Source organism: Syzygium oleosum, unplaced genomic scaffold (genome assembly GCF_021117445.2).
Source record: "Syzygium oleosum isolate NSW1041296 unplaced genomic scaffold, Sole_v2.1 Sole_v2.27, whole genome shotgun sequence".
NCBI classification, from domain to species: Eukaryota; Viridiplantae; Streptophyta; class Magnoliopsida; order Myrtales; family Myrtaceae; genus Syzygium; species Syzygium oleosum.
In genome coordinates this window covers 192,965-205,579 of record NW_026607511.1, presented here as the reverse complement: position 1 = coordinate 205,579, position 12,615 = coordinate 192,965, and the positions used below count along the sequence as shown (strand labels likewise).

Below are 12,615 nucleotides of genomic sequence, written 5' to 3'. Positions count from 1 at the left end.
AAACCAAGATATAATGGATTACTACATTTTCGTGCTTGGTTCTTGGTCGGCCACTTTCTAAGGAATCAAATAAACCATATATAATTGTGATTCATTATCCAATTTATAGATACACTTTTATCTCTTGGGCATTTGCATAATTTACTCATATTGAGGTGCTTTCCTAATGTTCCCTAAACTTTAAATCTATGTGGTGCAACCACGAAATCAATCCTTCTTCATCCCAAATTGCGTATATATACTCCTATTATCACAACCGCAACTAAGGAAATAATTGACCACCTCTTCTAGCAATCGAAAATGCTAATAACAGTAAATCACACGGATGATATTCGAAGATGCATACCATACGTCCACTCCCATCGATATACCCGGGTGGTCATACTTGAAGAATTTTAGAGGTGGCTCTCATCATATAGCACTTTGCCCTAACAACAAGGTTCAAGAGGTGGCTCCTATGATGTAGCACTTTGTCCCATGATTCCTTTTAAATTCAGGGGTGAGCAAACAAGGCCGAAAAGCTCGGAACCCATATCAACCTAGACTAGATGGGCTTAAGTTTTTGGGCCCAGATTTCAGGCTCCCCCTTATATTTTCCTTGGGTTGGTCGGGGCCATATTGGACTTGAAGTGACCCGGACAGGCCCAAACCATTTTTTTAAAAATAAAATACTATGTTATAAATATAGATATAATAATTAGTAATAGAAAATACATTAAACACTTCAATAAAGCCATAAATTAGTTTAAAAAATAAACATATAAAAAAGCGATTTCGAGACCTAAAATATAATATTTAACCTTTTTTTATTTAAAAAAAACTGGATTAGGCCTGAATCTGTCCAAACACAGAGTGAATACTCTACTGCTTTTAATCTATACACTCATACAGAATCTGATAAATCTCTTTCGCAGTTGATTGATGCATTGTTTAGTGATGACTGATGAGCCACATGTATATCAAGAGCATCCCATGAGCCATGTGTCCACTAATCACAAAAGTTATTCCTGACTAAGCTAATAAGTAAGAGGCGTCCAAAACCTCATGATTGTGAACGATTTATCCTTAAACTAAAATTGGGGACATTCATGAAATACTATTTAATAGCTACTAAAATAGCGTGGCGACTGGGCATAATTTGAGAGGAGACACAATGATTACGCATTTGATGGAATGATGGACTTATTAATCCTCACGTAATTGACGGGGTATTAATAGACTAAGCAAGTCCATCACTGCTTAATGAAGTCAATAGGTTATGATGGAGGAAAACCACTTTGTTTAATTCACGGAACAAGTTCCATCATTGTATGGACCTTTTAAAGATGTTCCTATTAGACAATGCTACGTTATCAATTAATATTTATATACCAAGCCACACGGCATATTATAAATGAACAACAAGCCATATTCGACAATTAATAACAATATGTCACGTCACTTATTATACCAAATTTATAAAACAGTCTTAGTGTGTTTGATCCAGAAATCAAATCAATTTTCTATACATTCATACACGCTTGCGACATCACTTGATAGCACTTACCACCATTACAACCAACCCTTCCAAAGGAAGAAATTGAGTCAAGTTCTTCACGATCCAACTCAGCAGCCCGCAACCTCTATATCCAGCACAATATTGACAAGCAGTTCTCCATGAAAACGAGCTTGAATCCAGCTAGGACTTGTTTATTCTTCCCGCGATTGATGTCCTAACTCTTCATACCGATTTATTCTTCAATTTCCTCGTACCAAAAGCATCAACTTGCTGCACAAACATGACAAAATTTAGTTTCATCGTAACCATGGAAATCTTCTTCCCAGTTTGTTCCTCTTTCCTTGTCAGTTCTTTCTATTTCGTTTTCCTTTTTTTGTTCTCTCCCCTTGTATTGCTCGTCTCCACCACAACAAGGAGAACCAAATAGATTAGCCACCTTAATGAGTCACTATATCCAATTAACAATCCCAGTGTCCACCATAGACTTAAAACCAAGATATAATGGACTAATACATTTTCATGCATGGCCCTTGGTCGGCCACTTTCTAGGATTTAAAGAAACCAAATAAAAGTGGTATTTCATTATTCAGTTAATAGACACACTTTATTTCTTGGGCAGTACGTAATTTACGTATAATTGAGGTACATTCCAAATGTTCACTAGACATTATTAGGAGTGTGTAAAACAGACCGTCCAAATCCGGAGTCACCCGGACCAAACCGGACCGGCCGATTTGGTCCGGTTCTCAGGAGTGTTGGTCCGGTTCTCGGTTCTTAAAAGTGGAACCGATGTCCGGGTGATCCAGTTCCCGATTCCAAAGGGAACCGGACTGGACCAACTAGATATATATATTTTTTATTTCTTCAAAAAATTTTAGCAAAATATGAATTAAATTCTAACTGAAGTACGTTTTTTGGTTCGTCTTTTCAATTTTAGAATCATTACTGATGTTTGATCATTCAAGGTTGCAAAATAATCCTTATCTCTCAATGATTGGTGGGTTTAGTTTATTATTTTTTGATCTGCAATTTATAAATTTTCTTTTTAATTTTTGTTTTTTTGTAAAAGATATATGAGCACATAGTTAGGGTCCTTTAACTCATGTCTTTTTCTAAAAAGGTAGTGGGGAACACGAAGAGATGGCATTAAGTAGTGGGAAAAAAAAGTGATCGGTTCCATTGGACTGGACCGGAACCAGAAGGGATCACCGGTCCGGTCCGATCCCCGGTTCTCGGTTCCAAGGTGGAACCGGACTGGACTGGAAACCAATCATCCCTAGACATTATTCCTACATGGTGCAACCACAAAATCAATCCATATTATCCCAAATCTTGTAAATATTTCCTATTATCGCAACCTTGTAATGTCTCGAATGGACGTCAACATATCACCAGGTGTTAAAATTCAAAATATTATAATTTTAGTGTACAAACACTATTTTTGAGTTAGCCTCGATGTTGAGGAAGCAAATTATGGACCGAACAAGTGATTGACCACCACTTTTGGGGATCATAAATACTAATCATAATAAATCACACATATGATATTTGATGATGCATACCGTATGGCCAATCTCACCGATATACCCGGGTGGTCACACTTGAAAGATTCTAGAGGTGGCTCCCACAAGATAGATTGGTGTTTCCACCATGTATTATTTTGCTCTTACAAAGTTCAACAGGTGACTCTCACTATCTAATACTTTGTTCCACTCAACACTTAATCTAAGGTGGAAGCAAAAAAAACTCAAAGCCCAAAAAGCTAGACCGGCACGGTTTGGACATAACCGAATAGGCCCGGGCCAAGATATCCGTCTCCCCTTTTTTTTCCTCTTACACCCAAAATGGCCTGGACTGGATCGAACTATATTCTAAATATATATATAAATTATAAGTATATATACAAAAATGATTATTGAGGCCAACAATATAATAACTAATCTATCTTAATTTAAAAAAACAAAACAAAACAAGCGAGCAACGTCTGGACCGGCCCAGTGTAGTTCGGTCCAAGCTTTTTTATTTAACGTCGGACCGAGCCCGTAGATCGGGACTGGAAATTCCACGGACTTGTCAATCCTTACGTAGTTGACGGGGTATTACTTGACTTCTCTTTCTTCGTTTTATTTGGGTAATCGTCGTCAGCTTACATTACATGACACATTCGATGGAATGTTCAGTCTTCGTCTCCAATCTGTTCAGTCTTCAGTCTTGAGGAGAGAAAAATTGTCATTTCATTATTCAATTGATGGGTTCACGTTTATTTCTTGGGCATTTACGTAATTTACGTAAATACGAGGTACTTTCCAAATGTCTACTAAACTATATCTATATGGTGCAACCACGAAATCAATCCATCTTACCCCAAATCGCGTAAATATTCCTTATTATCACATCCTCGTAATGTTTCGTATGGACGTCGATATGTCACTAGGTGTCAAAATTTCAACCTGCAAACACTATTAGTGAGTTAACCTCAATGTTGAGTAAGCAAATTATCGACTAAACAAGTAATTGCCCACCTCTTCTTAGGATTATAAATGCTAGTAGTAGTAAATCACACATGATATTTGATGATGCAAACCATATAGCCAATCCCACCGACATACCTAGGTGTTCACACTTGAAGGATATTAAAGATGGCTCCCATCAGTTCGAGAGGTGGTTCTCACTATGCATCTCTTTGCCCCTTTAAGGTTCAAGAGAAATGTAACACTGTCCCACGTGACACTTAGTTTTAGGGGTGAGCAAAAGAGATCGAAAGCCCGAATCAACCCAGATCGGACGGCCCAAATTTTCAGGTCCATACAGGCCGAGGCCAAGATTTCGAGCTCCCCCTTATGCATACTCAAAGTACTTTGATAAAGTCATAAATAAGTTAAAGAATAAACGTATAAAAAAGTGATACTTGAGGCGAAAAATCTAATAATTGATCTATTTTTTATATGAAGATAAAATGCGGGCTCATCTTGAACCGCCCTGGACCTCTATTTCGGCCTCTAACGAGCCTGCGAATTCCATGAACTTGTTGATGCTCCCGTAATTGACGGGGTACTAAAAGACTTGTCTCTTCGTTTTTTTTTTTTTTTTGGTTGGGTTATCGTCGTCTGCTTACATGACGCACTTGATGGAATGTTCGGTCTTCGTCTCCATTGACTTCCCAGTCCTCACGTAATTGATATGGAATATGAGGCACCAATTTGTTCAGTGTTCAGTCTTCGTCTGCATGGACTTCGTGGAATATGAGGCACCGATTTGTCCTTCATATGGACCTTTCGGCTTCGTAATACATTTATCTTAACACACAAAATCAATGGCAGAAAATAAGTGCACAGTAAGCCATACGTAATAATTAATAACAATATGCCACATCATTTATCTTACAAATTTTATAAAATAGTCTTGGTGTGTTAAAAATATTAATAACAATTTTTGTTTATACTGCCACACTTTGCACCCAATAATTTCTATTGTTTCATGGGCTTCAAAGCGTAGAGTGTACGTTCTTTTGAGGACCACATAAAATTCGGATAAGTCTACGGTACTTCCCTTAGTGAAACCAGTTAATACTTGAATTGTGCATAGGACGGTGGTGTTAAATCCCAAACTTATACCTACGTGATAAATTTACTCTCTGCTAAGGTTTCGTCAAATGATTTTTCAGCCAAAATAACATTATTTTTATTTCACGAAAGCCACATGGGCGTCATCAACAACGTTTGTTTTTCAGCATTCATGTAGGTAGATTTTAAATAGTGCTCATTAAAAGAACCTTGACGGAGGATAAATATGTCACACAAGGTACAAATTTGGGATTTTTGGTAGCATCGAAAATTTTTTTAAAATAAATATGGCATAGTGAACATAGTTTGGGATTTTTTGTGGCTTTGTCCCTTGTTTAAAATGATACTTCATTTAGTTCATTGATTTTGGATGTATCGGCGGAGAAACAATTAAATATTGAACAAACGATTTATATATATTATGCATTTTTAAGTGATTAAAATATACAACCTACGAGAGCCAAAATTACGACTTATTAGGATTTAATTATATTCATTCCAAACTAATGCTAATTCTGACGGAGTGCTCTACATAAGTAGAGTTAAACAATAGTTTACCTAGAAAAAATCATCAATGCTACCCTACCGTACTCGCTGCATGCGCTCAAGATTAAACATGAAAAGGAAAAAGAAAAACAGACACAAAATAATGTTACGACAAGAGGAGGGAGGGAGAGAGAGACAGAGAGAGTGAGAATATATCGGAATCTGACCAGGAAAGGGGAATTAATATCGCTTCTATCAAGGAAAATGATTTTTGGTGGAAAATCATTTTCAAGGAAAATGACTGGTTCTCTCAACAGCGTATTTAAAAGTGAGACAGAAAAAGCTTCTCGATGTTCGGATCTCACTTTCAAAAGCTATTCTCTCCATTGTAATTATATTTTGCTCCAAATATAAGATACTAAGTTGATATTGTAATTACAATATGCCACATTATTTATCTTACGAAATTTATAAAATAGGCTTAGTGTGTTTAAAATATTAATAACAATATTCGTTTATGTTGCCACACTTTACACCGTATAATTTCTATTGTTTCATGGGCTTCAAAGCGTAGAGTTTACGTTCTTTGAAACTGCAGGGTACGTCCATGGATCTGCAAGATAGGCGATGTAAGATTAAGGACCACATAAAGTTTGGATAAGTCTAGATCTTCGGTCAATAATTGAATTGTGCGCAGGAATGAGGTGTTAAATGCAGCTAAGACTGAAAGTGGGTCACTGGTGGAGATGGGGAAACTACTGTTTCTTATGCTCAACTTTGCCCTCTTGTGGTGGTGGAGCTCAATCCCTAGCCCCGGCGCTTGCTCGCAAAACCAAACGGATCGGCTCGCGTTAGCGTCCTTCAGAAACGCTATAGACGAAGATCCATTTGATGTCTTGAGCTCTTGGAATGATTCTACCAATCACTGTGAGTGGCAAGGTGTTTTGTGCAGCAAAAGGCATGCTGGGAGGGTCACCTCCCTATTCCTGAGATCACAGGGCTTGGGAGGCTTTTTATCTCCTCACGTGGGTAACCTCTCTTTCTTGAGGGTTATGGTTTTACAGAACAATAGCTTCCGTGGTGAAATCCCACCACAGATCGGCAACTTGCTTCGGCTCCGTGATCTCGATCTTAGTAATAACTCATTTGGTGGGCCAATACCTTCCAATCTTTCCCGCTGCTCGAACCTCGAGATCCTGAATCTCATAGATAACCAACTTGTGGGGGCAATTCATTCCAATCTTGGTTCTTTACCAAGGCTTGTAGGCTTGGGCTTGTCTAAGAACAGTCTCGTAGGTCCTATTCCTCCATCAATCGGAAATCTCTCGCTGCTACAAGTGCTCTCCCTGGCACAAAATGCGTTGTACGGAGAAATGCCTGAGGAATTGTCCAAACTCGAGAGGTTGGAAGTTTTCCTATTATCATTGAACAGACTAACCGGTGAGATTCCACCAAGGATTTTTAACATCTCCGGTATTTCTTACTTCGAGTTTAATTATAACCAGTTGCGGGGAAGCTTGCCCTCTGATATCAGTACCACTCTTCCTTCTCTCTATCGCCTTTATGCCGACCATAACTTGCTCACCGGGACGATTCCGTCTTCGTTGACGAATGCCACCGGCCTTGAAAAAGTCTACCTTAACCACAACGGTTTCCATGGGCCAATACCGAAAAATCTGGGAAGGCTAAAGGGCATCGTCTTTATTGTGTTGGGTTCTAACCAGTTGCAGGATGACTTAACTTTTATTTCTTCTTTAGCTAATTGTTCCAACTTAGAAATTCTCTCTGTGGAATCGAACTTGATACACGGATCATTGCCGACATCCATCTCCAATCTCTCCACCAGCATTAAGCGAATTTATATGGCAAACAATCAGATTCAAGGAACTATTCCTTCAGCCCTCGGAAATCTCTTCAACATGTCTACGCTGGATTTAGAGGATAATTTTCTAACCGATCGCCTTCCCGATTCCATTGGAGCACTTTACAGCTTGCAGCAACTTGATTTGGCCAGAAACATGTTTACTGGAGAGATACCGTCTTCGATTGGTAACATGACGTCGTTATTTCTCCTTCGCCTTGACTCCAACAATTTCCAAGGCTACATACCGCAAAGTCTTGGCAACTGCAAGCAACTAATCGAGCTCAATCTTTCGAACAATAACCTAATTGGCTCGGTTCCAGTTGAAATCATGGGGCTTTCTTCCTTGTCGATCCTCTTAAGTTTAGCGCATAATAATTTAAGTGGATCTCTTCCATTGCAAGTTGGATCTTTAATGAATCTCGCCGAATTAGATCTGTCTTACAATAGATTGACCGGCTTACTTCCGGCCTCCATCGGGGGGTGCTTGAGATTGGAACGGCTTCGCTTGGAAGCTAATTCTTTTCATGGTCAAATCCCCCAAGCTTTGCGCCCATTACGGGGTCTAGAAGAGCTGGATCTTTCCAGTAATAATTTTTTTGGTCCAATCCCGAGCTTTCTCGCAGAGCTTTCATCTCTCAAGTACATGAATTTGTCCTTCAATGAACTAGAAGGACAAGTTCCGGAGGGCGGAGTTTTTCTTAATGCAAGTGCTGTATCGATTTCTGGAAATAGAGAACTCTGTGGAGGTGTTTCGGGTCTAAACCTTCCTCTTTGCAAATCACCAAGCTCTAAGAAGTCTTCTTCAACCAAGGCAATACTAATATCTGTGGCAGCTGGCAGTTTGTTATGTTTAGCTTTGTTGCTCCTTTGTCTGTCTATCTTCTACCGCAAAAAGAAGCAGACGACAACCAATGCCTCCACTTCATTATCCTTCGAGCACCAATTCTTGAGGATTTCTTATGAAGTACTTCTGAGAGCTACTGATAGATTCTCTGAGACCAATTTGATTGGTAAAGGGAGATATGGCACGGTTTATAAAGGGATTCTTGACGGCAGTGCCACCATGGCAGTGAAGGTGCTCAATTTAACGCAAAGAGGTGCTTCAAGGAGCTTTGTCTCAGAATGTCGAACTCTAGGAACCATTAGACACCGAAACCTCGTGAAGATACTAAGCGTCTGTTCGAGCGTCGACTTTCATGGCAATGACTTCAAAGCTCTTATATACGAGTTCATGGCTAATGGGAGCTTGGAGGAGTGGCTGCACCTTGGGACCATAGGACGAGATGATGAGCGCGGCAAATCAAGAAATTTGAGACTAGTGCAGAGGTTAAACATTGCCATTGACATAGCTACCGCAGTCGAATATCTCCACACAGGTTGTTTTCCAGCAATCGTCCATGGAGATCTAAAGCCGAGTAATGTGCTTCTGGACAATGACATGGTGGCTCGAGTTGGAGATTTTGGGCTTGCAAAAATCATTTCCACGTTGTCTGTCGAAGCTGCAGGGGCTCAGAACCAAGGTAGTTCAGCTTCAACAGCAGTCAAAGGATCCATTGGTTACGTGCCTCCTGGTAAGCAAACAAATTCTCTCATGCTTCTTCATTGGCTTCACATTTCAAAGTCTATCTTGAGGATACATTGTTTTATGGTAAAATAAGTGACAAGTGGTGACAAAGTTCAAGGAAGGAAAGAGAGATTCTAATATGAATAAAATTCTCGTGAGGCAACATATATTTTCTGTTGTTTGAATCTGTCATCTTGTCTTGATTAGTTTTCGGTTCGGACCTGGCTTGTAAGCAATGTAAGAGAGAATGTTAAAAGTGTTGAATAAACCATAATCCTTTATGTGATGTCGGCCTTTGTATGCTCTGAGAGGTCTTTCTCATACCCTTTCTCCTATTAATAATCTTTTGCAAAAAAAGAACATTCATAGCTTTGTGTACAAAAAGAATAATCCTATCATGTCGTAATCATATTTTAAATCAACATGAGAATATAGCAACGCAATTTTGATTAATAAATGGAAATATTTTGGATGAAAACTTGTGAATCCCTGTCACTAAACAACCGATTATGTGTATCGTATCATTTCGTATTCGCATTTTCTTTCTGTAACTTGTATTTTATCTCATATTATGTTCATATTGTGAAATTGGACTGTGTCTAATATTGTCATAGAATCGATTTCAATATGATAAATTGATGAGAACTTGTGATTCTTTCGTATTATGCCTTGACTTGATGTCTGGACAGTAAGTTATTGACTCATTACCGTGGACTGTTTCCGGTTAACTTGAAAAGTATGTTTAGATGACATGACATTCAAGTCAAAAGACGATGGCCTCTATTTAACTTTCACTCTCACAAAATTTCAAGAAATAGTCAAGCCTAGAGGATATTAACACAAAATATAGTCAAATATAGTCAAAGTATGTCTAATATTTGAAAAGTATGTTTAGATGACATGACATTCAAGTCAAAAGACGATGGCCTCTATTTAACTTTCACTCTCACAAAATTTCAAGAAATAGTCAAGCCTAGAGCATATTAACACAAAATATAGTCAAATATAAATCCGTCTGCCATATCCATCAAATCTGATGATTCAAATTTGATTTAATATATATACTAAGTTCATTAAATAATTTCCTTGTTTTCACACTTACGTTTAGTCAATTTGTTTAGGAAACATGTCGCAATTTTTTGGCGCACTTAAATAGTTTTTTGAGATAGAAAAGTCCATATGCTATCACTGATCTTTGGTGCACTTTGTAATTTGATGACCTCCAATATCCTAAAATCTCATTTCTCTATGGTTGATGCTTTCCGACTAAAATCCAACAAACTCTTTTGAAAAACAAAATCCCATGTGAATTTCCATACAATTATTTATAAGATTAAAGTATAGTGCATATCCCTCTCTAATGTCTTAATAAAATTTCTAGAGTATGCATGGGACACAAGGTTTCCACACTTGGGGATGCTTACAGTTATGGCATTTTATTGTTGGAGATGTTCACCGGAAAGAGTCCCACTGAAGAGGCCTTTGGGCTCCATTTGAACCTTCATAGCTTTGTCCGGATGGCTCTTCCGGAGCGAGCGAAGGATATCGTAGACCGGAGGCTTTTTAGTGAAGCTGGTGATCAACAACAGGAGATCAAGATTAGAGATTGCACAACTTCCGTATTAGAAGTTGGAGTCTCATGCTCGATGGAATCACCTCGAGACCGGATGGATGTGACTGAGGCGATCAAGGAATTATATATGATCAAGGCGAATTACGAAACCAAACAGAGGAGTACAAGTATGTAGCAAAGTCATTTTGTCGTTGTATTTTGGAACTCTCTCACTAGTAGAATGACTTGGATGTATCTCTAAATAATTTACCTAGCCCATACCTATTATCCATATTTGTTTATTTACATCGATATATATATATATATATATATATATATATATATCATACAAAGTGGATGTGCTGAGTTATAGTATCCCTATTTCCACCATGTAACAATGTGAAATTTGATGAATTTGCTCTCTCAACGGTTCTCTTCATTTCTGGTGCCACTGTATAGCATATGATCAATGCATTGCCTAGTTACCCAAACTATGTGATCAATTCATTATCGGGAATTTAATGGCATGTTGCCGTTTTGTTTAGATAATTTAAATAGTGGGTTAATAATTCTGAGAGATTGTCGAGTTGGTCAAGACTCAATATCAAACTATATCACTCATGAAGCTTATGATGTTAAATAGTAGTGTGTAAATGCGATTTCAGGATGGTTAGGCGGGTGCGACGAGAGCAAGGGAATCCACGGACTCCATAGAACCGACAAAAATTGTTGAACATGTAATTCAAGGAAAAATATATGGTGGGTATTGGACTCTAATGGACCCTACACCAAAAAAATATAAAATGGGCAGTCAATTTTGCAAAGGATGCTTAAACTTAGATTATAAGAGTATATGTTAGTTGAGTAAAATCTAAAAAAGAAAAATTACCGAATTAAAAATATGATGGCAAAAAAATTTAAAAAGCAGCTCTGAACTTTATCAAATAAAAAACTAAAAAATTGAAAAGAAAAAAATATTGTACATTGTTAGAAATATTTAATTCGAATTTAGCATGTATGAGAGATTTAAGGGGATATAATGAGAGTTTTGTAGACCAACTGAAATTATCATTTCATTCATTCCCATAGCCTGCATTTGGTGGTCCGCACTATTTAGCCGAATAGATTATTAAAAAAAAAGGATTTATATAGGATGAGATAAAATTTTGTATACTGCACCTTTTTTTTTTTGTAAATAACAGCAGAATCATAACAGCAAACGCCTATTTATACAAGTCTCTTTCCTTCCTTTCATTTGTTTTTTCATTGTCATGTCATTGAAGAGATAGCTCTCAATTTTGTACACACTTGCGACATAACTTGAGTAGCACGTCCCACCATTATATAACCTAGCCTTCCAATGGAAGAAATTGTGTCAAGTTCTTCATGATACAACTCAGCAGCCCACACCTTTATTTCCAGCACAATATTGACAAGCAATTCTCCGTGACAACGAGCTTGAATCAAGCTAGGACTTGTTAATTCTTACGGCGATTGATGTCCTAACTCTTCATACCAATCTATTCTTCAATTTCCTAATACCAAAAGCATCAACTTGCTTCACAAACATGACAAAATTTAGCTTCATAACCACGGAAACCCCAAAATCTTCTTCTCAGTTAGTCTCTCTTTCCTGTGTCCCCTTTTTCTATTGTTTTTCCTTTTTCTTCTCTCTCCCTTCTCTTGCTTGTCTCCGCCACAACAAGGAGACCCAAATAGATTAGCCACCTTAATGAGTCATTAAATCCAATTAACCATCGAGGTGTCCACCGTAGACTTCAAAACCGAGATATGATATAATGGACTAATACATTTTCATGCATGGCTCTTGGTCGGCCACTTCCCGGGTATCAAAGAAACCATATAAAACTGGTATTTCATTTTTCCATTTATAGATACACTTTTATCTATTGTGCATTTATTAAAATATGAGTTATTTTCCAAATGTTTGCTAAACATTATATCTACAGAGTGTAACCATGAAATCAATTCATCTTATCCCAAATCGCTAAATATATTCATGTTATTACAATGCATAATGTGTCAAATGGACGTCGACATGTCACTAGATGTCAAATTTCAGGATAT

At 37.8% G+C, this 12,615-nt stretch overlaps 1 protein-coding gene across 4 annotated transcripts in view; it reads left to right on the top strand.

The window, feature by feature from the left end:
- The window catches only part of LOC115665015 (putative receptor-like protein kinase At3g47110), a 55,861-nt gene that overhangs the window by 10,376 nt on the left and 32,870 nt on the right, over window positions 1-12,615 (top strand). Inside the window, exon 1 of one of the 4 annotated variants that reach the window (XM_056303339.1) lies at window positions 6,092-8,982. The exons of 2 other annotated variants lie outside the window; for them this stretch is intronic. In XM_056303339.1, the coding sequence (XP_056159314.1) occupies window positions 6,294-8,982 (2,689 nt within the window). In that variant the 5' untranslated portion in view covers window positions 6,092-6,293. Of the gene's footprint in view, window positions 1-6,091; window positions 8,983-12,615 lie in introns of those variants that run through there. One more of the 4 variants, XM_056303338.1, reaches the window with a different exon arrangement.